The 23820-nt window shown below is 38.6% G+C and overlaps 1 protein-coding gene across 1 annotated transcript; it reads right to left on the reverse strand.

The window, feature by feature from the left end:
* Positions 1 to 242: 242 nt before the first annotated feature.
* On the reverse strand, positions 243 to 2192 carry LOC147640546 (mitogen-activated protein kinase homolog NTF3-like). Its single transcript, XM_086812837.1, has 2 exons — positions 1428 to 2192; positions 243 to 1070 (listed from the first exon to the last, which is right to left on the reverse strand). Exons 1-2 carry the CDS (start codon positions 1851 to 1853, stop codon positions 384 to 386), a joined length of 1113 nt encoding a protein of 370 aa, XP_086668963.1. The 5' UTR covers positions 1854 to 2192; the 3' UTR covers positions 243 to 383.
* Positions 2193 to 23820: the final 21628 nt, after the last annotated feature.

Genomic DNA, 23820 nt, shown 5'->3' on the forward strand with positions numbered 1-23820 from the left:
GAGACTCTTGATAAGAAAATAATTCAAAGATGATTGTTAATGTTTACAACGCACACACATATTAGTCTTTTTTCCAAACTTGAATCCAGTCGCGTTTGAAACACCACTCAGAGACAATATTTTTTATGTTAAGTCCTAAATTCTTTGATCTGCTATTTACAAATATATACAGCTGCACCATGGATCTCTCTCTCTCTCTCTCTCTCTCACACACACACACACAAAGCCATCAATACCTCAAATCAAGAAGAAAAAATACTTATCTTTCTTCACAGTTTAATCTTTGAGGTACATGCATTGACAAAGAGCATCATCTTTGCAAGTAAAACTATCACGCCTGCATAGTAAAAGCTTTGACTCTTCTTGCCGGGGTTGAACATCTGCTAGCACATGTCATTTGCAGCTTCAGGATGGTAGTAAAGCATTTCAATCCAAACCTTCTCCCTTAAGTCGTGCTCTTTGATATCCTCATCATCAAAACTAGAATCAAAAGGTGAAGGTGCGGGAGGCTCTAAATTATCATCATGCAGCATGGCAAGGTAAGGGTGATTGAGTGCCTCTATAACAGTGATCCTCTTTTGGGGATCAAACACAAGCATTTTATCAATCAAATCAATAGCAACAGGGTTTGCTTTGGGATAGATCTTCCCGAGCGAAACACGAGGAGCATATGGTTGAGAGCGAATAAAACTCCTTGCTGTTTCGTTGGGAATGAAGTGCAGGTCATCTTCCCCTGGTGTACCAATAGTAGACAATATTAGCTTAAGTTGGTGAAGGTAGTCTTTTCCGGGGAATATAGGCTTGCGCCCCAGTAATTCAGCAAAGATACAACCTACAGACCAGATATCAATGGCACTACCATATTCATCACAAGAAAGTAGAAGCTCAGGAGCCCTGTACCATCTGGTCACCACATATTCTGTCATAAACTGTCCCTTTTCTGGCCCTGTTCGAGCTAGGCCAAAATCACAAATTTTAAGATCACAGTTGGCATTCAAAAGCAGATTACTGGGCTTTAGATCCCTGTGTAAAACGTTTGCCGAGTGCAAGTATTTCAACCCTCGAAGGAGCTGCACAAGGTACACACAAGAAGTAGCATGAGATACCACGACAAGTTCATTGCAGCACATCATCTAAGTGCTTGAGAGTGATTTTCTTTTGTTTTTTCCCTTTTTTCTTCTTTTTGCTTTTTTTTTTTGTGGGGGAAAGGGGAGGGGGTATGATAACATATAGACATCTAACTTTCTGAGATTTTCTTCTACAATTTATTTTCCATTGTTTACCAATATCTTTATCTTACATGTCAATCCCATGCATGAACTAACTTCCACATGCACATACATCTATGTTATGAATGTGTGCGTTTGCAGCTATGCATTGTAAGATGATTTCACACCAGAAAAAAAATCGTTTTCAGCTCCTCTTACCTGGTAAATGAGGTACTGATGATGATCGTCGTTGAGGAGCTGAGAGGAGCGGATGATCTGGTGCAAATCAGTGTCCATGAGTTCGTAGACGACATAGAGGTCCTTGAAGGTGTGTTTGCAGGCTGGGGTCATGATGTCCTTGACGGCGATGATGTTCTCGTGGAAAAGGTGGCGGAGGAGCTTGATCTCGCGGAGGGTGCGGCGGGCGTCGGTGGTATTCTCGAAGACGTTGGTGATGCGCTTGATGGCCACTTTGGCGTCGGTCTCCAGGTCACGGGCGGCGCACACGATGCCGTAAGCACCCTTGCCGATGGGCTTAAGCGGCAGGTAGCGCACGTCCACTTCAAAGATGGTCCGCCACAGCATGAAGTAGTGTTTGCCGGGGGCGGAGCGGGCGTCGTTGGGCGGATCAATCTTCGTGGCCATGGGATTGCGGTGCTATCTCACACCATCCAGCAGTCTCGACACAGATCTTTCCACTGGCAAAGAAGAGCACTACCTATTCAGAGGTAAGCGGCTCTAGGTGATGCGTTGAGGAAATGAGGCCGCCGGACCAAATGGCATACAGAAGGAAGAAGAGGAGGAGGAGGAGGAGAAGGATGGCTTCTTCCCTTTGACGACGCTCTTGGCTTTGAGCTGGAAAAGTACAGACAAGGATTGGCAGGCACGGAAGGCCATGCCTGCGTAATAAGCGTGTGCTGCTTCAGCTCTGCTGCTTCCAGCGACCTTCAAATTTTTACCCTTCGATAAAAGCTGGATCGTGTTATTGATGATGCGCACGGTCAAAATCGTCACCAATATGTTTCAAAATGTTTTAATTAATTATTTAGGGCTTGTGAACTATAGGAGGATTTTTTTTTCTAAGGTACATTAAGGCACACGCTAGTACAGTCTTGGAAAGTTTTTTCGAAGGCATGCTGGCCATGTGAACTGCAAATATCTTTCCATATGGCTTTCTAATCTAATCATGATCTACTCGAAGTCATGCAGTCGATTCCCTGCAAAGAGGGCTCATAGCCGAGCAAGTGGCGACTGTTTGCGGACGAGTGTGTGCGTAAGCAAGGGATCTCCGAGCGATTCACGGACCTTCTTGTGAATAGGGTTGGATTTCACGAGGAGGGGGCTCTTGTTGTTAGCCCAAGCTCTTGGGGGAGGGTGGTGTAGGGCGTAGACGATGCCCTTGGCAGCCAGAGCCACACGAACATGCATCACTTAGGGGTTGGAGATACTATCCAAGGATGGCGGAGGGAGCAAGTTTGTGAATAGGGCTCATCAAGGGAGGGAGAGAGACGAGGAGGAGACGGAGGGGGTGGCAGTGGAGGAGATGGTGAGGAGGAGGACGAGGAGGAGACATAGGGGATGACCAAGCACATGGCGAGAAGGAGGAGGAGACGGAGGTGGTGGCTGTCGAGCAGATGGCGAGGATGTGCCGCTGCAGTAAAGGCAGGACTAAGGTTCGCCTTTATTGCATTAAATAATGCCATGGTACTATACAAATGACCTTGGTCTAGATTATTGTACCTTTTATCCTTTTATCACCTTATCATTTGATATAAACATCTTGTCTTCTTGGAGCTTATGTCCAAGCTATCATGACTGATTCACGGCAGTCTTTCCATGTTTAGGTGCTACTCCCTTAGGATGAATGACATTTGTGTACTCCATGCTAATGAGTGCAAACCCCTAGGTCCCCTTCATTGTATTGGTTATATTAGAGCTCTTAGCTCATATCTTGATGTTTTGATTGAGGAGTGATCAGTACTTAATCTATTTTTGAATTAGGGCTTTTACACAATTTTTAGCTTTTTTATTGACTCTATTTTGAGTGGATTAGTAATGGGATTAATGATAATCATTTTCGAGTATATGCTAATCACAAATTTTAGAAACCCTAATTCCTACACAGATTTCAGAGAATCTTGATTTTTGAATTAAGTTTTACGACCATTTTTAGAGAGCGTTTCTTGGACTTTTCTTACTAAATCTCCTTGATTAGTGCTTCTTTTCATAAAAACTATTCATAAACCTTAGTTTCCTTTTACATTTGCCTAGTTTATGGGGAATCTTGGGAGAATATTGAAGGTTGCTATGCAGATTTTGGTGCAGTTCTTATTAAGAATTGGTGCATATTGAAGATTCTATATAAATTTTAGTGCAGTTTACAGTTCTAATGTATATTGAGTAGTTTAAGTGTAGAGTGCACTTCTTGTAGAATATGTTGTGCAAAGTGGTGCAGTTTTCACAGTTGTGTAGCAGATCTGTGCAAGTTGCTATGGAGAGTACTATTTACAAGAATCTTGATGCAAAGTGGTGCAGTTTTCACAGTTGTGTAGCAGATCTGTGCAAGTTGCTATGGAGAGTACTATTTACAAGAATCTTGATGCAAAATCGTAAAGTTTACAAGATTAAGTGCAAAAATCAACAAATCTTGGTGCAAACTTGAGTAGTAAGTGATTCTTGAATAAAACTTTCTTAATTTTAATCATTTCTTGCGAGAATTATGTTTCTTTTAAGAGATAATTGTTGAAATCGCAAGAATTCAAAAAATATTACTAAGTTTGACACAAGATATGAAATATTGTGGTGTTCTTGCTTAACTTGGTGGAAGTAAGAAATATTAGTGCATCTTAATGCAAGATTATGATAACAATTGATAATGTGACTTGATCTAATAGAGTTGGAACAGCTTATTGACCAAGAAAATCATTAACAAAAATACATTAGTGATGATGATCTTGTGATTTGTAAGCAATCTTGATGAAACTTGACAAATCAGAAGTGGTTGAATAATTTATTGATCAAGAAAAGGACAAATCTTGCAAAGCTTTGATGAAAAATTACTAGAAGATTGAAAGGACATCAAAATACAAACAGTTTGACCAAGCTTTTAGCAACCATTTCAGTATGAACCCTATTGGGAATTAAACCCAATCCACTGGTGAAACCAGTATGCTCCATACATCATAGGGTCTCCTAAACACTGTGCCAGTCAGCTCAACAAACACATAGTTGAGATAAGGTTTCATAGTAGAGCCTTCTCAAGGCTAGAATCTATGTATACCACATGCAGATCTTGATCCAAGGTTTGGTGAAACCATATGGGTATGAAACCAATAGCATTATTTATGGATGATGAAACGAGATAGACATGAAGATCTAGAGATTTGACACCTTCAATGATCTTCAGCTCATTGTTGGATTGTTGTATTTGTCAAGGGTTGAAAATAAGGCTATGGCTACCATGAATGAAACAAGAGATAGACATTAAGATCTAGAGATTTGACACCTTCAATGATCTTCAGCTCATTGTTGTATTTGTCAAGGGTTGAAAATAAGGCTATGGCTACCATGAATAGCATTATTTATGTTCAAGGTCAACTTCTAAGAGCATGCTAGGCTCCTTAGAGTCAGAATCGCTTTTGTTGCCCCACTACATAGTGGCCAAGACTATATTGTCAACAGCTGGCATTTGCACCTCACGGAGGTAATTTAATACCCAGTTACAGCCATACGTTTTAACGTAAATAATGCTATTCATGGTAGCCATAGCCTTATTTTCAACCCTTGACAAATACAAGAATCAACACAACAATCAACAATGAGCTGAAGATCCTTGAAGGTGTCAAATCTCTAGATCTTAATGTCTATCTCTTGTTTCATCATCCAACAACACAATGAGATGCAGTGTTCATTGGTGGGGATGCAAGCAAGTGCCTAGTCATCCTTGAGCTTTTAGGCTCTAGGCTTCATGGGCACACAGAGAGACCTACACTATATCAACATTAGACGGAGTTACTTTTTCCTCCATTACTTGTTTTAAGGTTGAAAGGGCAAGTGTCTTAGTCTCTTCTAAATTCATGTCCTTATTGTAATGCTCTTGAAGTGAAGTATCAAGACCTTTCGAACTTGATCCTATCTACTGTAAAGCTATGAGAAGCAACACATTTGGAATCCTTGGGAGCTTGGTCGTCTTGCAAGCTTCTCATCAAATCTCAGTCACCTCGCATTCATCAAAGCTTTTGAATTACATGTAGCTTTTGAGAAAACTTTCTTGGTGAGATCCACAGCATCCTGCACCCAACTTAGAAGTATTAGTGTGGCTGGATGGAGGTAGCAGGAGTTGCCAATTTATTGGCCACAATCTCCAATACCCTTTTACATGAGAGAGAGAGAGAAGAGAGAGAGAGAGAGAGAGAAGAGAGGGAGAGAGAAGAGCTCTTCTCTCTCCTCTTCTCTCTCTCTCTCTCTCTCTCTCTCTCTCTCTTCTCTCTCTCTCTCTTCTCTCTCTCTCTCTCCTCTTCTCTCTCTCTCTCTCTCTCTCTCTCTTCTCTCTCTTCTCTCTCTCTCTCTCTCTCTCTCTCTCTCTCTCTCAGAGAACTCTCTCTCTCTCTCTCTCTCACTCAGAGAACTCTCTCTCTCTCTGAGAGAGAGAGAGAGAGAACTCTCTCTCTCTCAGAGAACTCTCTCTCTCTCTCTCTCTCTCTCTCAGAGAACTCTCTCTCTCTCTCTCTCTCTCTCTCTCTCTCTCTCTCTCTCTCTCTCTGAGAACTCTCTCAGACTCTCGAGTCTGAGAGAGTTCTCAGAGAGAGAGAGAGTTCTCTGAGAGAGAGAGAGAGAGAGAGAGTTCTCAGAGAGAGAGAGAGTTCTCTGAGAGAGAGAGAGAGAGTTCTCCTCTCTCTCTCAGGAGAGAGAGAGTTCTCTGAGAGAGAGAGAGAGAGAGAGAGAGCGAGTTCTCAGAGAGAGAGAGAGTTCTCTGAGAGAGAGAGAGAGTTCTCTGAGAGAGAGAGAGAGAGAGAGAGTTCTCTGAGAGAGAGAGAGTTCTCTGAGAGAGAGAGAGAGAGTTCTCAGAGAGAGAGAGAGTTCTCAAAGAGAGAGAGAGTTCTCTGAGAGAGAGAGAGAGAGAGAGAGAGTTCTCTGAGAGAGAGAGAGAGAGAGAGAGAGAGAGAGAGTTCTCTGAGAGAGAGAGAGAGAGAGAGAGAGAGAGAAGAGAGAGTTCTCTGAGAGAGAGAGAGAGAGAGAGAGAGAGAAGAGGAGAGAGAGAGAGAGAGAGAGAACTCTCTCTCTCTCTCTCTCTCTCTCTCTCTCTCTCCTCTTCTCTCTCTCTCTCTCTCTCTCTCTCTCTCTCTCCTCTTCTCTCTCTCTCTCTCTCTCTCTCTCTCTCTCTCTCTTTGAGATTATTTTATTCATTCCTACTTCCATTCTCTACAATAAAATGGATGATCAGGCTCATGCTATAAGATTCCTCCCTCCAGCTTTTGAGGTGTAAAGGTGTAAGAACCTCTCCTTCTGTTCTTGTAATTATTCCCCTCTGTGAAATAGAAGAAAGATCTTGTTTTATCGTGTTTTAGCCTAGAGAGAGATAATCCAAAATTGAGATATCTTTGGATATAAAAATCCTCCTGGTATCTAAAATGGATTCACTTGAAACAGAAGTTCAAAATGAACTTTCCAATGTGCATTAGGAATTAATTGAAAATGGTATAAGGGACCTTAGCCTAAGGGTCTACATTTTCAGAAATTTTGGGATTATGGTCCAATTAAGGTTCCAATGGGCCAATTGAATTAATCCAAGTGTTGGGATGAGATAAATCCAAAAGAATAAAAGAAAATACTCAAAAATGAGTAAATGCTCATATAAGATGAAGAGTTGATTGAGTACAAGGTTTATTAGTTAAAAATTATGAGATATTACTAAAAAAATGAGATATTTTGGAGTAATAATGCATTTTTGACACCTTGGTAAGGAAAGGGGGACTCTTGAGGTAGGCGCCTCTTTCACATGTGTGGAAATGTTTTTAATTCAAAAAAATTATGATATTTTTATCTCTCCTGGATCAAACCAAATAAAAAAGGGAGCCAAACTAGCCCAAATCTTATCCAAATTGAGTCAAACTGAACCTAGAAAATTCTAGAACCCAGTTGGACTTGTTAGTGGCCTCCCTCACCTATAAATAGACCCTCAGTCATTTGTAATGGAATATTGGAGCTATACCATGCCAGTAATATATTAAAATAATCATATTTTCTATTATCCTTTAAATTTTTCTCTTTCTTGGGAGCTTGGAGCTCTGTCTCTCTACAACAACTCTTGGAGTTGCTCTTCTCCTCTTGGTGGACCAATTGATTGGTCGAGGGCTTCACTGCAACAATCAGAGAACTAAGCCAAACTTGGAGGTAAAATTAAATTTTATGGTTTTTTTCAATTTTCTCAATAACGTTCTTCTTCTCAACCCCTCTCAAGCTTGAGAAGCTTTCTAAATGATTGTTTTAATTCAAATCAAGCTTTCCCTTAAAGTCTTAATGTTTAATTAAGAGGAAGTCAATCTTTATGCTTATTTTTTATGCTTTCTTTAAGTAAGTCTCTCTCTCTAACAGAATAGCCATCTTATGGCTAATTCCCTTGGAAAAGGATGCTTCTCAATGGTAGTCTCTTAATTCAAAGCTAAACTCTAGGCTTGATAAGCTAGAGATTAAGAAAATGATATTTTCATGATTTTGTGCTATTAAAATAATGGTAAATTCTTTTAGATTATTTATGAGTAGTTAAAAACTACTCTAATTCATTCTAAATGAGAAATGGATTATCCTAACAAATTGAAAAAAGAGAAATGTTGAAATTAGATCAATCTAATGGGATAATCATAGTTATCTTTAATTTTATGATTAAAATTATGATTTAAATTCATAGTTTGATTTTAAGCATAAAAGAGGAACTACTATCATATTTTCATTACAAGCTTTTACTCTTTTAGGAAAAATTGAGAATTATCAGTAATAGCAGAGCGAAGCTATGGCAAAATTTTCAGAAAATAATACATATCTTATTTTTATGCATAATGCTAAAAGAGGACTTCCTACCATATTCTAGGATTGGACATCCTATGCAAAAAGAATGATTTTCATCATATTCATGAGAAATAATTTTTTGTAATTATGCATAATTAATTGACTATGAGAAAAGAGTAATTTTTGGTTAAAAAAAATTTTATGCAAAAAGAGGAATTCCCATGATATTTGAGATCCAAGCAATTAAATGGCAAAAGAGGAAATTTTGGCATAATTCAAATTAGGAGTATTTATCAAAAGTGGAATTTTGAGCATTATTAACTTTATTGGAAAATATGGGTATAATTGATTTTTGTAAATCCCATGAATCTTTTACTTAAAAAGAAGAATATTAAATATATTTTACTTGAGAAATTTAAGAAAAAAATATAAAAATATCCATCGAGAAAACTTGGATAATTCTTATTTAGAAAAGAGAATCTGGAATCCCTGGGAGGATCGAGGATCCAATGAGTAAACGGAAGTTTAGAATTAATTCTCATTAATGAAGCTTAAGGAATGAAAATACAATACTTAAATGCTCTTTTTGAATTTTTATTATTCAATTCTCATAAGGTTTATTTTTCCTTTTTAAACCTTTCACAACACTCTGACACGTAGATTCAATGGGATCGATAAAAAAGTACCTTTAACTAGGCTAAGCAATTGGCATAAACTTAGAAAAGTTCTATCAATATCGAAAGTAAAAAACGGTACTAAAAGTGGATGTGATAAAATGTGATGTGGATCTGAATGAATGTAAATGAATGTGATGGGATGTAAATGGATGCGATGTGATTAGATGAGATATGAATGGAGATGTGAATGTGATGTGATAAGATGTGAATGTTATGTGATGAGATGTGAGTGGATGTGATAAGATGTGGATGAGATGTAAATGGATGTGGATGTGAATGGATGTGGATGTGAATGGATGTGGATGTGAATGTGAAGAGATGTGATGTGATGTAAATGGATGTGGATGTGAATGTGAGGAGATGTGGATGAGATGTGATGTGATGTAAATGGATGTGGATGTGAATGTGAGGAGATGTGGATGAGATGTGATGTGATGTAAATGGATGCAATGTGATGTGATAAGATGTAAATGTGATGTGATAAGATGTGAATGTGAATGTGATAAGATGTGAATGAGATGTGATGATATGTGAATGTGAATGTGATAAGATGTGATAAGATGTGAATGAGATGTGATGATATGTGAAAGGAGGTGATGTGATGAAAATGGATGAGAATGAGATATAATGTGATAAATGTGCATGTGAATGAATGAATGGATGTGGATGTGGATGAATGAATAAATGGATGGATGGATGTGGATGAATGTGATGAGCTGTGAATGGATGTGATGTGATATGGATAGATGTGGATGAATGTGATGAGCTGTGAATGGATGTGATGTGATATGGATAGATGTGGATAGAATGTATGTGATGTGATGTGGATGCAATGAAAGTGATGGGTGTGATGGGATGTGAATGGGATGTGATGAGATGTGAATGGGTGTGATATGTGAATGGGTGTGATGAGATGTGAATGGGTGTGATGAGATATGAATGGATGTGATGTGAATCTGGGTAGATGTGAATGGATGTGATGTGGATTTGGGTAGGTGTGAATGGATGTGATGTGATGTGAATATGATATGATGAGATGTAAATGGATGAGATGAGATGTGGATGTGAATGAATATAAATGGATGTGATGTAATGTGAATGGATGGATGAGATGTAAGGTGGATGAATGTGATGTGATGTGGATCTAGGTAGATGTGAATGGATGTGATGTGATGTGAATGGATGCGATGTGATGTGATGTGGATCGTGGTATATGTGAATGGATGAGATGTGATGTGAATGGATGTGATGTGAGATGTGATGTGGATCTAGGTAGATGTGAATGGATGTGATGTGATGTGAATGGATGCGATGTGATGTGATGTGGATCGTGGTATATGTGAATGGATGAGATGTGATGTGAATGGATGTGATGTGAGATGTGATGTGGATATGGGTAGATGTGAATGGATGAGATGTGATGTAACGTGATGTGATGTGATGTGGATATGGGTAGATGTGGATATGGGTGGATGTGAATGGATGAGATGTGATGTGACGTGATGTGAAAAGATATAAATGGATGTGATGTGGATGAATGTGATGTGATGTGGATAGATGTGATGTGATGTGGATAGATGTGATGAGATGTAATATGATGTGATTGGATGAGAATGGGGATGAAGGATGATGGGAATAGATATGACTGGATGAAAAATAAGCAAAGTGAATTGATTTAGAAGAATGTGGAATAACGAGCAATGATGTGGAACAATGTGGAAAGATGAGAGTTTGTTAGAAACTGTATTTATGACCTGTTTTTAAATGACTGTTTTATGTCAAGAATGCTGGGGAAGCATTTTGACCATCTTGTGAATGAGGTCGTGGAGACCTAAGTGATAAAGTTGCAACAACTGACGGAGAGTCAATGGAAGACGTCTCGCGTAGCAAGGTCAGCTGAGGTCTTGCCCAGCCTCGGTTCGATTTAAATGGTGAGCTTCCGGTACGGTGGATGAGGGACCAAGGAAGCAGCCTATGAGTGAAGCGCTAGGTGACTTACAAAGGAGCTTGGAGGGTGCTGACCATACGGTGCTCGGGCTCTGGGTCACCGAAGATACCCACGCGTGCGTCGAGGAAGAAAATGGAACAAGGTGTTAGAGTTATTTTTTGAGCTCGGGCATGGATCTGGTTGATTGGCCTTGCTGGTCCTCAACGGATGAGTCCATGGCTCTTTTATATGGATCTGTTGGTTGATCTTGCTGATCTTCAACGGAGAGTCCATCTGGATTTTCTTATGTGATTATATTTTCGGGTACTATGAGTTAGGAACTATTGAAAAGGCCCTTGAGTGAACATGTGGTGAGGGTTCTGGCTGCCAATGATGCCATAGGTACACCGATGAAGATGCAAATTAGAATTCAAGCTAGATATTTTGGAGGATTATGATCAGTGATACTATGGTTTCATTAAAAGATTGTTTTAAAGACAACTGAATCTGTGAAACAAGCAATTTCATATTGGGTGTGTAAGTGGTGTAACTATCTTGAAGTTTGCTTGAAGCGCCCGGCAAGGGGGACTGGGAACTCTTTTCCCTGGTACCCGGGGCAAAACATAACCAAATTCCTAAATGGATCCTATCACTACAGTGGTTGGGCGGTTGGCTAACCCATGGGATTGATGGGGTTAGGCTGGACTAATGAATCCCTAAAATGAGACTCAATTCTATTAAATTACGATAGTTGAAGTGAATCCCGGATAACCCTTATTTTATGGAAAAGAATCAACGGCTCTGCCTCTTGATGAGGAAAAAAGCGTTGGACTCTATGATACAAGTGCAAGTCTCTTCCTTGATCTAACCATGAGACTTACGGGTTCGGTTGGATCAATTTGGTTAGTGAAGACCTTGACTACGTTAGAATAAAATATCCCAGAGGAATTGCCTATGTCTGCTGGGCGAGGGAAGATTTTCCGAGTTTGGTTTTGAAAGAACCAAGGGATTAGTCTCTTGTCTAGATATTCGTGGGGAGAGGCCCCGAGTGAGAGGCTCTGCCCTGCACAAGAAGTGCTACTTCCGCTGCTAGCACCCCAAAATTCGTCACGCGGAGGGGCCAGGGATCTTTCACATGCTTGGACAACAAGTGTGGGATCGCACAACATCGTTCACTCTCAACAAGTAAAATCAACGATCTAACTCGTGCTTGAACAACAAGGTGGCCGAGACCTTGCCTTGTTCATCAACATCTAGAAACAAATCAAAGCAAGGCTTCTCATTGCCTGATAAGCTCAGCCACTAGTGCTACATCAACAGCACACAGCACATTGTGTCTTTGTTATTAGAGTAGTGTAGACATTTTGTATCACAAGAAGTTCATCACCATTTCAACACACAATACATCGTGTTTTTGTTAATAGAGCGCATATGTTTTTTTTATAAGAGAGAAAGCTTGCCACAGCTTTCAAGCTCTCATACCATTTTTTTCCTTTAAAAAAAGAGAGATTAACAGCATAGTCAAGCTCGCATAGCATTTTTAAAAAGAAGAAGAGGAAGAAGAAGCAGCGCGACACAGTAAAAAAGCTTATAAATAAAAAAAGACAAAGAAAGCGCTTCATCGCCTCGTTTACTAAAGGCTCGGCTCAGTCTAGCGCTTAAGGAAAGGATGTTATAAAATAATAAAAAAAGAAGAACTTCGCCGCCATAAGCATGAGAAGGAGAAGGTGAAGGTGACCTTGGCCGCCATAAGCATGAGAAGGTGAAGGAGGAAACAAAAAGAAAGAAAAAATGCTTGGATTATAGAAGGATTATAGATCTTTTCCCACCATTTTACATTCTCTCTTTTAGCCATTCACACTGTGCCACCATTTACACTTTGGCCATTTACATATTGGGACTTCTCTTTGGAGATTCATAATCCATTTATTCACATCTCCTCTGGCCATATGTTTTTTCACACACTCACTTGGCCATTTGTGTATGAGGGGATGATTTGTGTGTAAACGTGCATTTGAGGCCAAATGTATTTTGCTAGTGGATGTTCATGTGTGGCATGGATCACTTGGGTTTTCTTGGGGATTGTTCACATGCTTAGTGCTTTGTGAGCGTGTTTTCACATTTTTTGTGTTTTGTGGAGTGTTCACACATTTGGGGTACCTTTTGGAGATTGTCCACACATAGTTATGGGTTTCTCCTATTATGTTTACTCCTCATTGAGTCAACACTCTACACCCCATCATCGTCATTGATATCACTATGTTACCATTTCAGATCCTCATCTTAGGAGGGATGCTCATGCATTATCTTTATGGCTTTACGTGAGCTACCATTTTGTGTCATGGATCATATTTCTTTTGCCGTATTCACATACTTTGGCACTTCGAGGTTGAGGCCTTTGGATCCTCATTCATCCACTTCATGTTATGATGAGGCAGCTTATTCATGCCACGGGTGGTTTTTTGAGCTCGAGGGATTGATGCCTAGTCACTCGAGACATTTGTTTGATGAGTTGGATGTTTGTGCTGGATGGTCTGCACACTGGGATTTCATTATATCATTGCTTGACTTCCTTCACACAGATGGTTTAGTATTGTTTGCATGGGATGATTCTTTATTTAGCATCTTACATGAGTGTCCTACACTTTTGAGCCACTATGATTATGTCCTTGGGGATGTGGACTACATCGACACAAATTGAGATGATTATGTATCTATCAGGAGTCAATCCAACTGGCAAGACGGAATCAGTTCGGCTGAGAATCCATCAATGCCTTGTGCCCATAGGTTTGCTCTGTGCCTCACACTACAGTCCTATACCAAAGATGTTGTGGACAACACACACTCTCTCTCTCTCTCACTCTCTCTTTCTCTCTGACAACATAAGCGCGAATGACACACAGAAAGAGACAATGTTCTTCCCTCTTAATTCAGATATCAAAAGTTATAAGAAGATCCCTACTGTTGTCTCTTTCTTTCCCCCCTTTTATCCCCTTTAGTCTTCAATTACAAGTTGCCTTTAGGCTGTTATGCCCGGCTGTTACAAGATTGCATTACTAGTCAGTATAGTTACAACTACTCATATGATTACATAGTAGGGCGATCATTCCGCCGGATGTGTTTTGTGCCTTCACAGCCGTTGAGGATCATCCGGTGGTCATTGACGTATGTCCCACCGCTCAGACGGACCGTTAACGCCTGGCATGCCAGGTGGCTCTGCGTGATAGGAGCTTGTTCAACTCTGAAGCTCTGGTATAATGGGGGTGGGAGTTCAGGATCTATGGGGGGCTTCCAGGCAGCTCTTCTGGTCTTCCTTACCTGCTCTTTGTGGTATCTCTCTGCCAATCCTGGATCACAGCCCAGTCCCCCTTGATGTTCATTGTGTTGAACATGATCAAAAACCCAGAGTGCATTACAATGCTGGATTGTATAGTTCATGCTTTGCAAAATATATGGCGGCTGACAGCTGAATGACGTGCAGCCTTCCTTCCAATTTTCTCTTCTCAGCAAGGTGGTTTGCTTCCACATTTCTCAGTTGCTCCTATAATGTAGCCCCCTGTTGATTGGAGGAGACAAGGGGTGTTCTCTGTTTCATTTGATTCTTCAGCTCCAAGAGTTCTCTGTAGATGGACTGGCTTTTGCTCTGTTCTTGCATGAGCTTTGTCTGCAATTGCTGGCGGTCGGCCACTAAGTGGTCTGCTTTTTGCCAGCTGATTGTCTTTGTCCTGTATCTTTTGATGTAGCTCGATTAGTTGCTTTCGTAGTGACTGAGAGATTTGGATAGGGCCCTTCTGCGATACAAGCTGATTGTCCAATTGTGTTTTAAGCTCCGTGGCATCTTTTTGTGCCTGCTGTAACTTGTCCTTCTGATCTGCATTATCTTCTTTAAGCGAACGAAGTTGCTGCAGCTTTCTTCCTGAGATTGTTTCTGTGGGGGCCTCCTGCTAGCCAGTGGTCTTCTTCTTTTGTGCCTGTGTTCTTGTCGTGGGTTCTTCTGCTTTGTCGATCTTTCACCTAAATATATCTGGCCTTCAAAGTATCTAGCTTGGCATAAGTGGCTTGTAGCACCTTTCCTGTGGCTTCATACTCCTTCTGGAGTTCTTTTGCTACAGTCTGATTGGTTGCAGTCTCGTTTTTCTGTACTGTTAGTTGTTCCTCCAAAATGAGGATTTGCTCTTTCAACTGATTGGGGGTCATTGAGTCCATGGGTAGGACTGATCTTAAGATGAGCTGCTTCTCTGGTTCAGCTTATTGTAACGGCTACTTTCCTACTGTTAGTGTTTGTTTTGTTTTGATCAGTTCAGCCTGGAGCTATTGCTTGAGTTGTTGGATATCTAGTAGTTGCTTTGCCATTTGCTGCTGCGTATCTAAGCTGCTTCCAAGCTCTGACGCAATGGTTTTCAGTGATTCTTTCATTTCCTCGAGTTCAGCTGTTATGGTTTGCTTGTCCTTTAGATATAGTTCCATGTCCGCCAGTTGTCCTTGTAGAGCTTGCTGATCACTGAGTTGGCCTGAACAAGTGAGCTATTTGCTTATGCAATTCCTATAGTTGTTGCAAGTGTTGTGTGTCATTTGAGGTGGTTGTGGGTGCACTGCTGGTTTGGCCTTGCTGTTGCAGCTGTTGTTGTTGGCTAGATCCAACTTGGGTGGAGCCTTATCCTCCTGATCTACCGGCACCATCCTTGTCGTTGGGAGGAATAGGAGGTAGAGGTAGTTGACAACAAGTGGGGGTTGGCAGTACCATGAATTTTTGCAACAGCTCAAGGTTGCTTTGCCAATATGCCCTCTACATATCTTCCATGTCCTGTTCCCACTGGTTCATTACTTCTAGTGGCAATTCCACCACTGCTAAGTCTTCATCTGCTGCCTCTGCCTGCTGGATCTGCAACTTCCCTTTGGCTATCAGTAGTTCCTTGCGTGTGGTTTCTGCTCATTTGTATAGCATGGTCGGTGATCATCTATTTCTGATCATCTGTGTAGCATGGTCGGTGATTTTTGTAGCCTTTTCATTGTAATGTTCTTGAAGTGAAGTATTAACACCTTCGGAACTTGATCCTATCTACTATAAAGCTATGAGAAGCAACATGTTTAGAATCCTCGGGAGCTTGGTCGTCTTGCAAGCTTCTCATCAAATCTCAGCCACCTCACATTCATGAGGGCTTATGAATTACATGTAGCAATATTAAGCTTTTGAGAAAACTTTCTTGGTGAGATCCACAGCATCTTGCATGCAACTCTTAGAAGTTTTAGTGCGAGCCGCCAATTGCTTGTTGGCCACAATATCTAATACCTTTTTTACAAGAGAGAGAGAGAGAGAGAGAGAGAGAGAGAGAGAGAGCTGGCGCATGTAGTGGATGATTTGTGTGTAAATGTGCATTTGAGGCCAAATGTATTTTGCTGGCATGGATCGCTTGGGTTTTCTTGGGAATTGTTCACACGCTTAGTGCTTTGTGAGCGTGTTTCCACATTTTTGTGTTTTGTGGAGTGTTCACACATTTGGGGTACCTTGTGATGCTTGGATTTGGGGTATCTTGTGGAGATTGTTCACACATAGTTATGGGTTTATCCTATTATGTTTACTCCTCATTGAGTTGACACTCTACACCCCATCATCGTTATCGATATCATTATGTTACCATTTTATATCCTGATCTTAGGAGGAATGCTCATGCATTATCTTCATGGCTTTACGCTCGTTATTGCGAGCTACCATTTTGCCGCATTCACATACTTTGGCACTTCGAGATTGAGGCCTTTGGATCCTCATTCATCCACTTCATGTTATGATGAGGCTACTTATTCATGCCACAGGTGGTTTTTCGAGCTCGAGGGATTGATGCCTAGTCACTCGAGACATTTGTTTGATGAGTTGGATGTTTATGCTGGATGGTCTGCACACCGGGATTTCATTATATCATTGCTTAACTTCCTTCACATAGATGGTTTGGTACTGTTTACATGGGATGATTCTTTATTTAGCATCTTACATGAGTGTCCTACACTCTTGAGCCACTATGATTATGTCCCTAGGGATGTGGACTACACCGACACAAATTGAGATGATGATGTATCACACCCACATACCTATGATGATGTATCTCATACGCATACACATGACAATGTATCGCACACACACACACACACTTATGATGATATTGGTACACGTGCACATGATGATACACATCCACATGATCATAGTGATACGCATGCACATGATCATAGTGATACACATGCACATGATGATATTGCCACATATGTACACATTGATAATAGTGATGTGTGTGCATTGGATCATTTGTGCATGATCTCCAGGGTAGAGATGGTAGCGAGCACATCAAGCATTGATACTTTTATGCCTATCTTTCTTCTTATGGATCGTGAGGATACATTAGTTGATGAGGATACATTAGTTGATTGCGAGAGCATTTTAGAGGATATTATGCATTTAATTAGTGATACATCCATTATAGCACATGAGTTTAGTGATACTTTACATGTGAACTCTGTGATACTTATGGGCATAGGCCTAAGTTCCTTGTGATAGATAGGATAGGCTATTATTTTAGGACGTTCAAACATGGGGACATTCAAGATTCGACCACTAGCACTACTCCTAGTTTTTATAGCCTACCTGGCAGTGTTCGTATAGATGCAGTACACATATTAGAGCAATCAGGCACGCATCATGTATGAGAGGACTGTGCATAAAACATTAAAAAAACACTACTTTTGTGAAAAAAGAATACATAAAACATTACTTAAATTTTACTCTAACCCAAAAACGTCTAATTGAAAAAGGAATTACAAAAGAGAAGAAACTCTTCCAATCAACTAGGAGAGTCATCTTAAAAATATCAATTATTTTCTAATGCAAGTGTCAAGAAGTTTTTTAACTCAAATCCATACACAACAATTTCTATATCATGCAAATTAAGCATGTCCACACGTCGACAAATTCCACTTTCCTTTCCTTTTTTGCTTTGTTTAAGCATCTTTAGATCATACTTTTCCTGAGCAGCACGGATAAGTTTTGTACCAATGCACATTTCTACACTGCATGTTGTATGTAGCATGTTATCAACAAACTGATAGGTGATAAAATTGATGTTACTTTTAGAACCAATATAATTTGATGAAACTCTTACATGGGGTTAGTGCATTGTCTAAGAAAATAAAATTTCTTTGTATACAAAGTTGATCCAATGGTTGAATTTAAGCATATTTTGACATTAAGACAGGTAGGTATATGGAGTCCATGGCCATATAAGAGGTTTATTAAAGTAAAGATGTCTCTAAATTTAGATAGAAATCCAACGATTCAAACGGTCAAATTTTAGACGGTAGTGAGTACTATAATTTATCAGTTTACTATATTTTGATCTAATAGTTCGATTTAGAGTTATAGTCTTTGTAAAAACACAGTTTTCAGTTTATAACAGTTAGATTTTGATTCATGAAAATGAAAACAGTTGTCGTTTTAAAAAATTTATGAAAATTTGGATTCCAAAATCTACTTTGTTGAAATCCAAAATTCCATTGAGATTGATGTTTCTATCATGAAACAACAAAATTTTCGCCCAAAAAAAGAGAAACTTTGGTCCATAAATGAACAAAAATTTTACTTTTTTTAGTTGAAAAATTTATTCTGTTGACGGAATAAATTTTCGCCCAAAAAAAGAGAAAGTTTGGTCCATAATGAACAAAAATTTTACTTTTTTTAGTTGAAAATTTTATTCTATTGACGGAAAAATTTCGTCAATGGGAAAAAAATTCCATTAACAAAAAAAAAATTCAGTCGACGGAATCCAAATTTTTGTTGACAAAAATTTCAATACATCGATGGAAATTTGGATTTTAGAATCCAAGAGATTTAGGAATCCAAATTTTCATCGATGATTTTTTTTTCTGTCGATGGAATTTTTTGATGTATTGAAATTTTCGTCGACGGATTGAAATTTTTGTCGACAGAAATTCTTCAATAGAAATTTCAATCTGTCAAAGGAAATTTTAATACGTTGACATAAATTCATCGATGGAAAATTTTTCATTGGCAGAGTTTTTTCCGTCAACGAATTTTTTTTTGACGATGGACTAGATTTTTCGTCCAATAGAAGTGAAATTTTCATCCACTATGAACCGAAATTCCTCTTTTTTCAGTCGAAAATTTCACTCTCACGATAGAAATGTCACTATGAACCGAAATTTCTCTTTTTTTGGACAAAAATTTCACTCTCACGATAGAAACGTCAGTGTGTCTGAAATTTGGATTCTAGAATCCATTTTGTCAACAAAGTGGATTCTGGAACCCAAATTTTCATCAATTTTTCAAAACGACTATTGTTGCCATTTTCATGGCTCAAAATCTAACTGTTATAAACTAAAAATTGTGTTTTTGCAGAGACGATAACTCTAAATCAAACTATTAGATCAAAATAAAGTAAACTGATAAAATGTAACACTCACTACCGTCTAAAATTTGACCGTTTGGATCGTTGGTTTTCTATCCGATCTAGAGAAATCATTTCTTTCAATAAGCCTCGTCTATGGCCATGGAATCCATATACCTACTTATCTTAACATCAAATATATTGTCTAATTCAATGATTAGATGAAGTGCAATGATTAGGATGAAGTTAGTTAAATTTTTGGAGAAGAAAAAATACATTTTTTGTAATTCTAAGTAAAGAATGCATTATACCTTACATAGACATGCATGAATTATTAATAGCTTAAATAATATTAGATTTTGTATTGACCTTATTTTTTTCATTTTGTTATTTACATGAAAAGTATAAAAAATTTCACCTTTAAATTAGCAATATGCACATTTTTTAAAAGAAGTTTAAAACTATGCTTATTTCATAAAATTTCTAAAAACATTTCTCTCTAAAAGATTGTAAAATTGATCAATATTTAGGACAAGTGAAAAATCAAGACAGCTTGTTGCAAACGACAACTCATGACTCGTTGTCGTTTTTCATGACTCACTGTTAGAGCTTTTCCCAAATGCAACCATGCTATTTTATAGATCTATGGTGATAGCTATATATATTACTTGTTATATTACTCTATAATTTATTACTACTACATGGAACATTTGTTAGCTCTATCATGATAGCTATATATAGTACCCGTTATATTGCTCTATGATTTGTTACTACTATATAGAACATTTGAGGGAAATATAGCACCTAATATATAGTGCTATGTAGACATGGTTAGTATTATATTTATACTTTTGCTACAAGACCCTACAATAAAAGTGACTGCTATGCTACAGTGCTTTAATTGCAATGATTACTATGTACCAATAGTGACTATTATGCTATAGTCAATGATTGCTATGTACAAATAGTGACCACCATAGAGCACTTACTATATTTATCTATATAGCAAGTTTCTCTGCTATCTCACACTTGCTCATGTGCTATGTAGATTTGGTAGTGCTTTATATTCTTTATAACACATATTATTCTACTCTACACCAATGGTGTCTACTATACAACATTTCCTATGGTGCTTTATACAAATACTGTCTACTATATACAATTGTTAACAGTGGTATATATAGCATTTCCATAGAGCCATGTTCATACAAATAGTGTCTACTATAAAGCAATTGTTAATAGTGTTATATATAGCATTTCCATAGAGCTATGTTCCTTACTGCTAGATAGCTATGTAGGACTCCCAACTATAAAGCATGACATATATAAGTGTTTAAAAGGTATACATGTAGCAGTGCTATGTAGCATATAACATTATATAGATGTGTTAAATATCACAACTATGTCGCAGTGATATATATCATTGTTATATAGAAGTGATATATAGCACTACAAGACAACTATGTAGGTCTATCCCATATGTAAAGCATGGCATTTCTAAGTGTCTAAAAGTATGTAGCAATTAGCAACTATTATAATGGTATATGGCATTTTCATAGATTTATATAGCAACAATGTCTACTATATAGCAATTGTACATGTATAGCATTTCCATAGAGCTATATAGCAACAATGTTTGCTATATAGCAATGGGGACCCTGCCCCACCAGGGTAGGTACGTTCGTTCGGGGTCCGGTGCCATTTTGCCGGTGTCGGAAAGTCCCCTTGATAGGTAAGACTAGTTTCCTGGTTCGAGGACCCCCGAGCGAGTATTATTGCTCCCTGGTCCATTCTCCCCTTCAATCATGGTGATGGGAGGCCTTGAGAATGGCATCACTACCATTCTTCCTTGAATAAAAGGGAGAATGGCAGTTGTATCATTCCCCCATCAAGGTGATCAGATGCCTTGAGAATGGCACCAATGCCATTCTTCCTTTAATGTAATGGAGAATTGAAGTGGTGCCATTCTCCCCTTTAATGGTGATGGGAAGGGTGGCCTTGATAATGGCACCACTACCACTCTCCCCTTTAGTGTGATGGTAGGCCTTGAGAATGTCACAACTTCCATTCTTCCTTGAATGTAGGGGAGAATGCTAGTGGTGCCATTCTCCACTTCAAGGTGATGGGAGGCCTTGAGAATGCCACCACTACCATTATTCTTTGAATGTAAGGGAAAATGGGATAGTGGTGGTTGATGTATAGTAATGATGTTGAGAAGCATGGGATATCTAAATCATCTAGATGCTAGTAATCAAACTAAAATTAAAGGGAATGAGTATGTGTATGTCGATGAGCCTAGTCATGTGGATGATGGAGAGGAACATGCTATTAAGCATGTATATGATGTTGAACATGGGATATCTGACCATGTGGATCTTGGGCATGACCCTAAAATTTATGCGAATGAGCATATGCATGCCGATGAGCTTGATCATATGGATGATATTGAACATCATGGGATATTTGACGATGTAGATATGAGCATTTGGCTGAAATAGATGACAATGCTCAACAGCTTCCTTTAGACATTTTCTAGGAAGACTTGAAGGATTAGCCAAGGATTGGTGAGAAACTTGAGGATATTATAGAGACTTCTCATGTGGATGTTATGGTTCACCTTGGGATTGGTGAAGAGCAAACTGAGGATATTGTAGAGCCTGCTTATGTGGATGCTGACCTAAAGACCATATGGGTGTTAGACATGTGGATGAAGTTAAACAATTGATAATTGGTGAGCAAACTGAGGATATTGTAGAGCCTGCTTATGGTTCAGCTTGGGATTGGTGAGCAAACTAAGGATATTGTAGAGCCTGCTTATGTGGATGCTGACCTAAAGACCACATGGGTGTTAGATATGTGGATGAAGTTAAACAACTGATAATTGACCATGTGGATTTTGGGCATGTGGTTATGTTAAACATTCTAGCATATCCGATTGCGTGGATGCTGATAAATAGCCTTTTACATTCCCTAGCATTGATGAAACATCATCTAGTAGAGGAATCACACAAGCGAATGATGTTCAAGTATGTAACTCATGAGAACAATGACTTAATACTCAAGGCGATGGGGTTACTCGATGAAAATGAGGATGCTTTTGATGAGCATGTGGAGGATAAACAAGGTGAAGACCATAGGGAGGGTAAACACGGTGAAGACCATGTGAAGGGTAGACAGGGTGAAGACTAGTAAGAGGATTCTACTACTAATTATGAAGTGTTCTTTGTGACTCTAAAATCAATGATTATTACTCATTCTGAAAAAAAAATCACATGCTGGTATTTGACATGAATGGGATGCTACTAAACAAATACAATCCAAGGTATGTAGCATATAGCTTTTGCCCTTTTATATAGAACTGCTATATATCATTATTATATAATAACATAGCAGTGATGTGTATATCACTGCTATGTTATATAGAACTGCTATATAATAGCACTGATGTGTATATCACTAACTACACGTATAGCACTGCTAGATAACTATGTAGGATTGTCTCCCAACTTGCAAAGCATAGTATATATAAGTGTCAAAGGTAATATTTATGTTATGTAACATAAATATTACACATAGCTCTGGCCTTGCTATATGCAGTCCTATATAGAACTTCTATATAGCACTGCTAGAGATAGCTATGTTGGAATGTCTACCTATTATAACGCATGGCATATCTAAGTGTCTTAAAGGTATGTAGTAGTGCTATGTAACATATAGCTCTAGCCCTACTATATAGAAATGCTATATATGAAGCAATGAAGGCAACATTTCCTAGACAATGGATAATAATTTTTGTAAAGGTATAGTGATGTCCTTGTTTTTAGTACTATTGTTTTTATAAATAGTTGAACTAATATTTAACAACACTTATCATGCTGTCGGTCAGCATTGGTCATAGTGCCCATATGATTTCATGGACATGCAACATCATAAGAACTTGGACAAACAAAATTTTTGGATGAAACTTGATGTTGTGTGGAATCATTATCCATCGTTCAATAAATAAGACATGTTATTACTGTTAAAAATCTATCCTAATACTTGGGAGAATTGTATATCGTTAGAGTCATTTGATCCAGAGGATGAGGAGTAGGATCCATGTTATTTAGCATGGTTTCTTATGTTGTGATTGTGCACGTGGAGCATTCACTAGACAAAATATGCTCCTGAATAGCACGGATGATATTTCTATTAATGTTTTTGACTATTATATTTTGTATGCTATTACTATAAACCTGGGCAACAAGATAAGTGACCCGAAAAAATATTGATATAAATGTATATACATCTGTCAACTCAATATAGATATATTTTTAACAATTGTGTAAAAGCTTCCTATCTTTTTATGATTGAAGTTTATCACACAAGCTATGGAGATTAAGTCAGCATCTCATTATTTTATGTTGCTGATAAAAGTATTTTGACTCTAAGCCTACAAAAATCTAATATAGTAACTATTAAATGTGTGCCATGTCATATGGCAATGCATGATAGATTGCTTCATGTAGAACACTGACGCTTTTGTGTCCACTAACTATAGTGGGAATTTAATAGCACTATCTAAATGACTAAAGTGTATAGCAATAATAGGCTTATCCTCTAGTACTTGGTAGTGG

This window comes from Cibotium barometz, chromosome 2 (genome assembly GCF_041138505.1).
Source record: "Cibotium barometz isolate CiBa-2024 chromosome 2, ASM4113850v1, whole genome shotgun sequence".
In the NCBI taxonomy this organism is placed as follows: domain Eukaryota; kingdom Viridiplantae; phylum Streptophyta; class Polypodiopsida; order Cyatheales; family Cibotiaceae; genus Cibotium; species Cibotium barometz.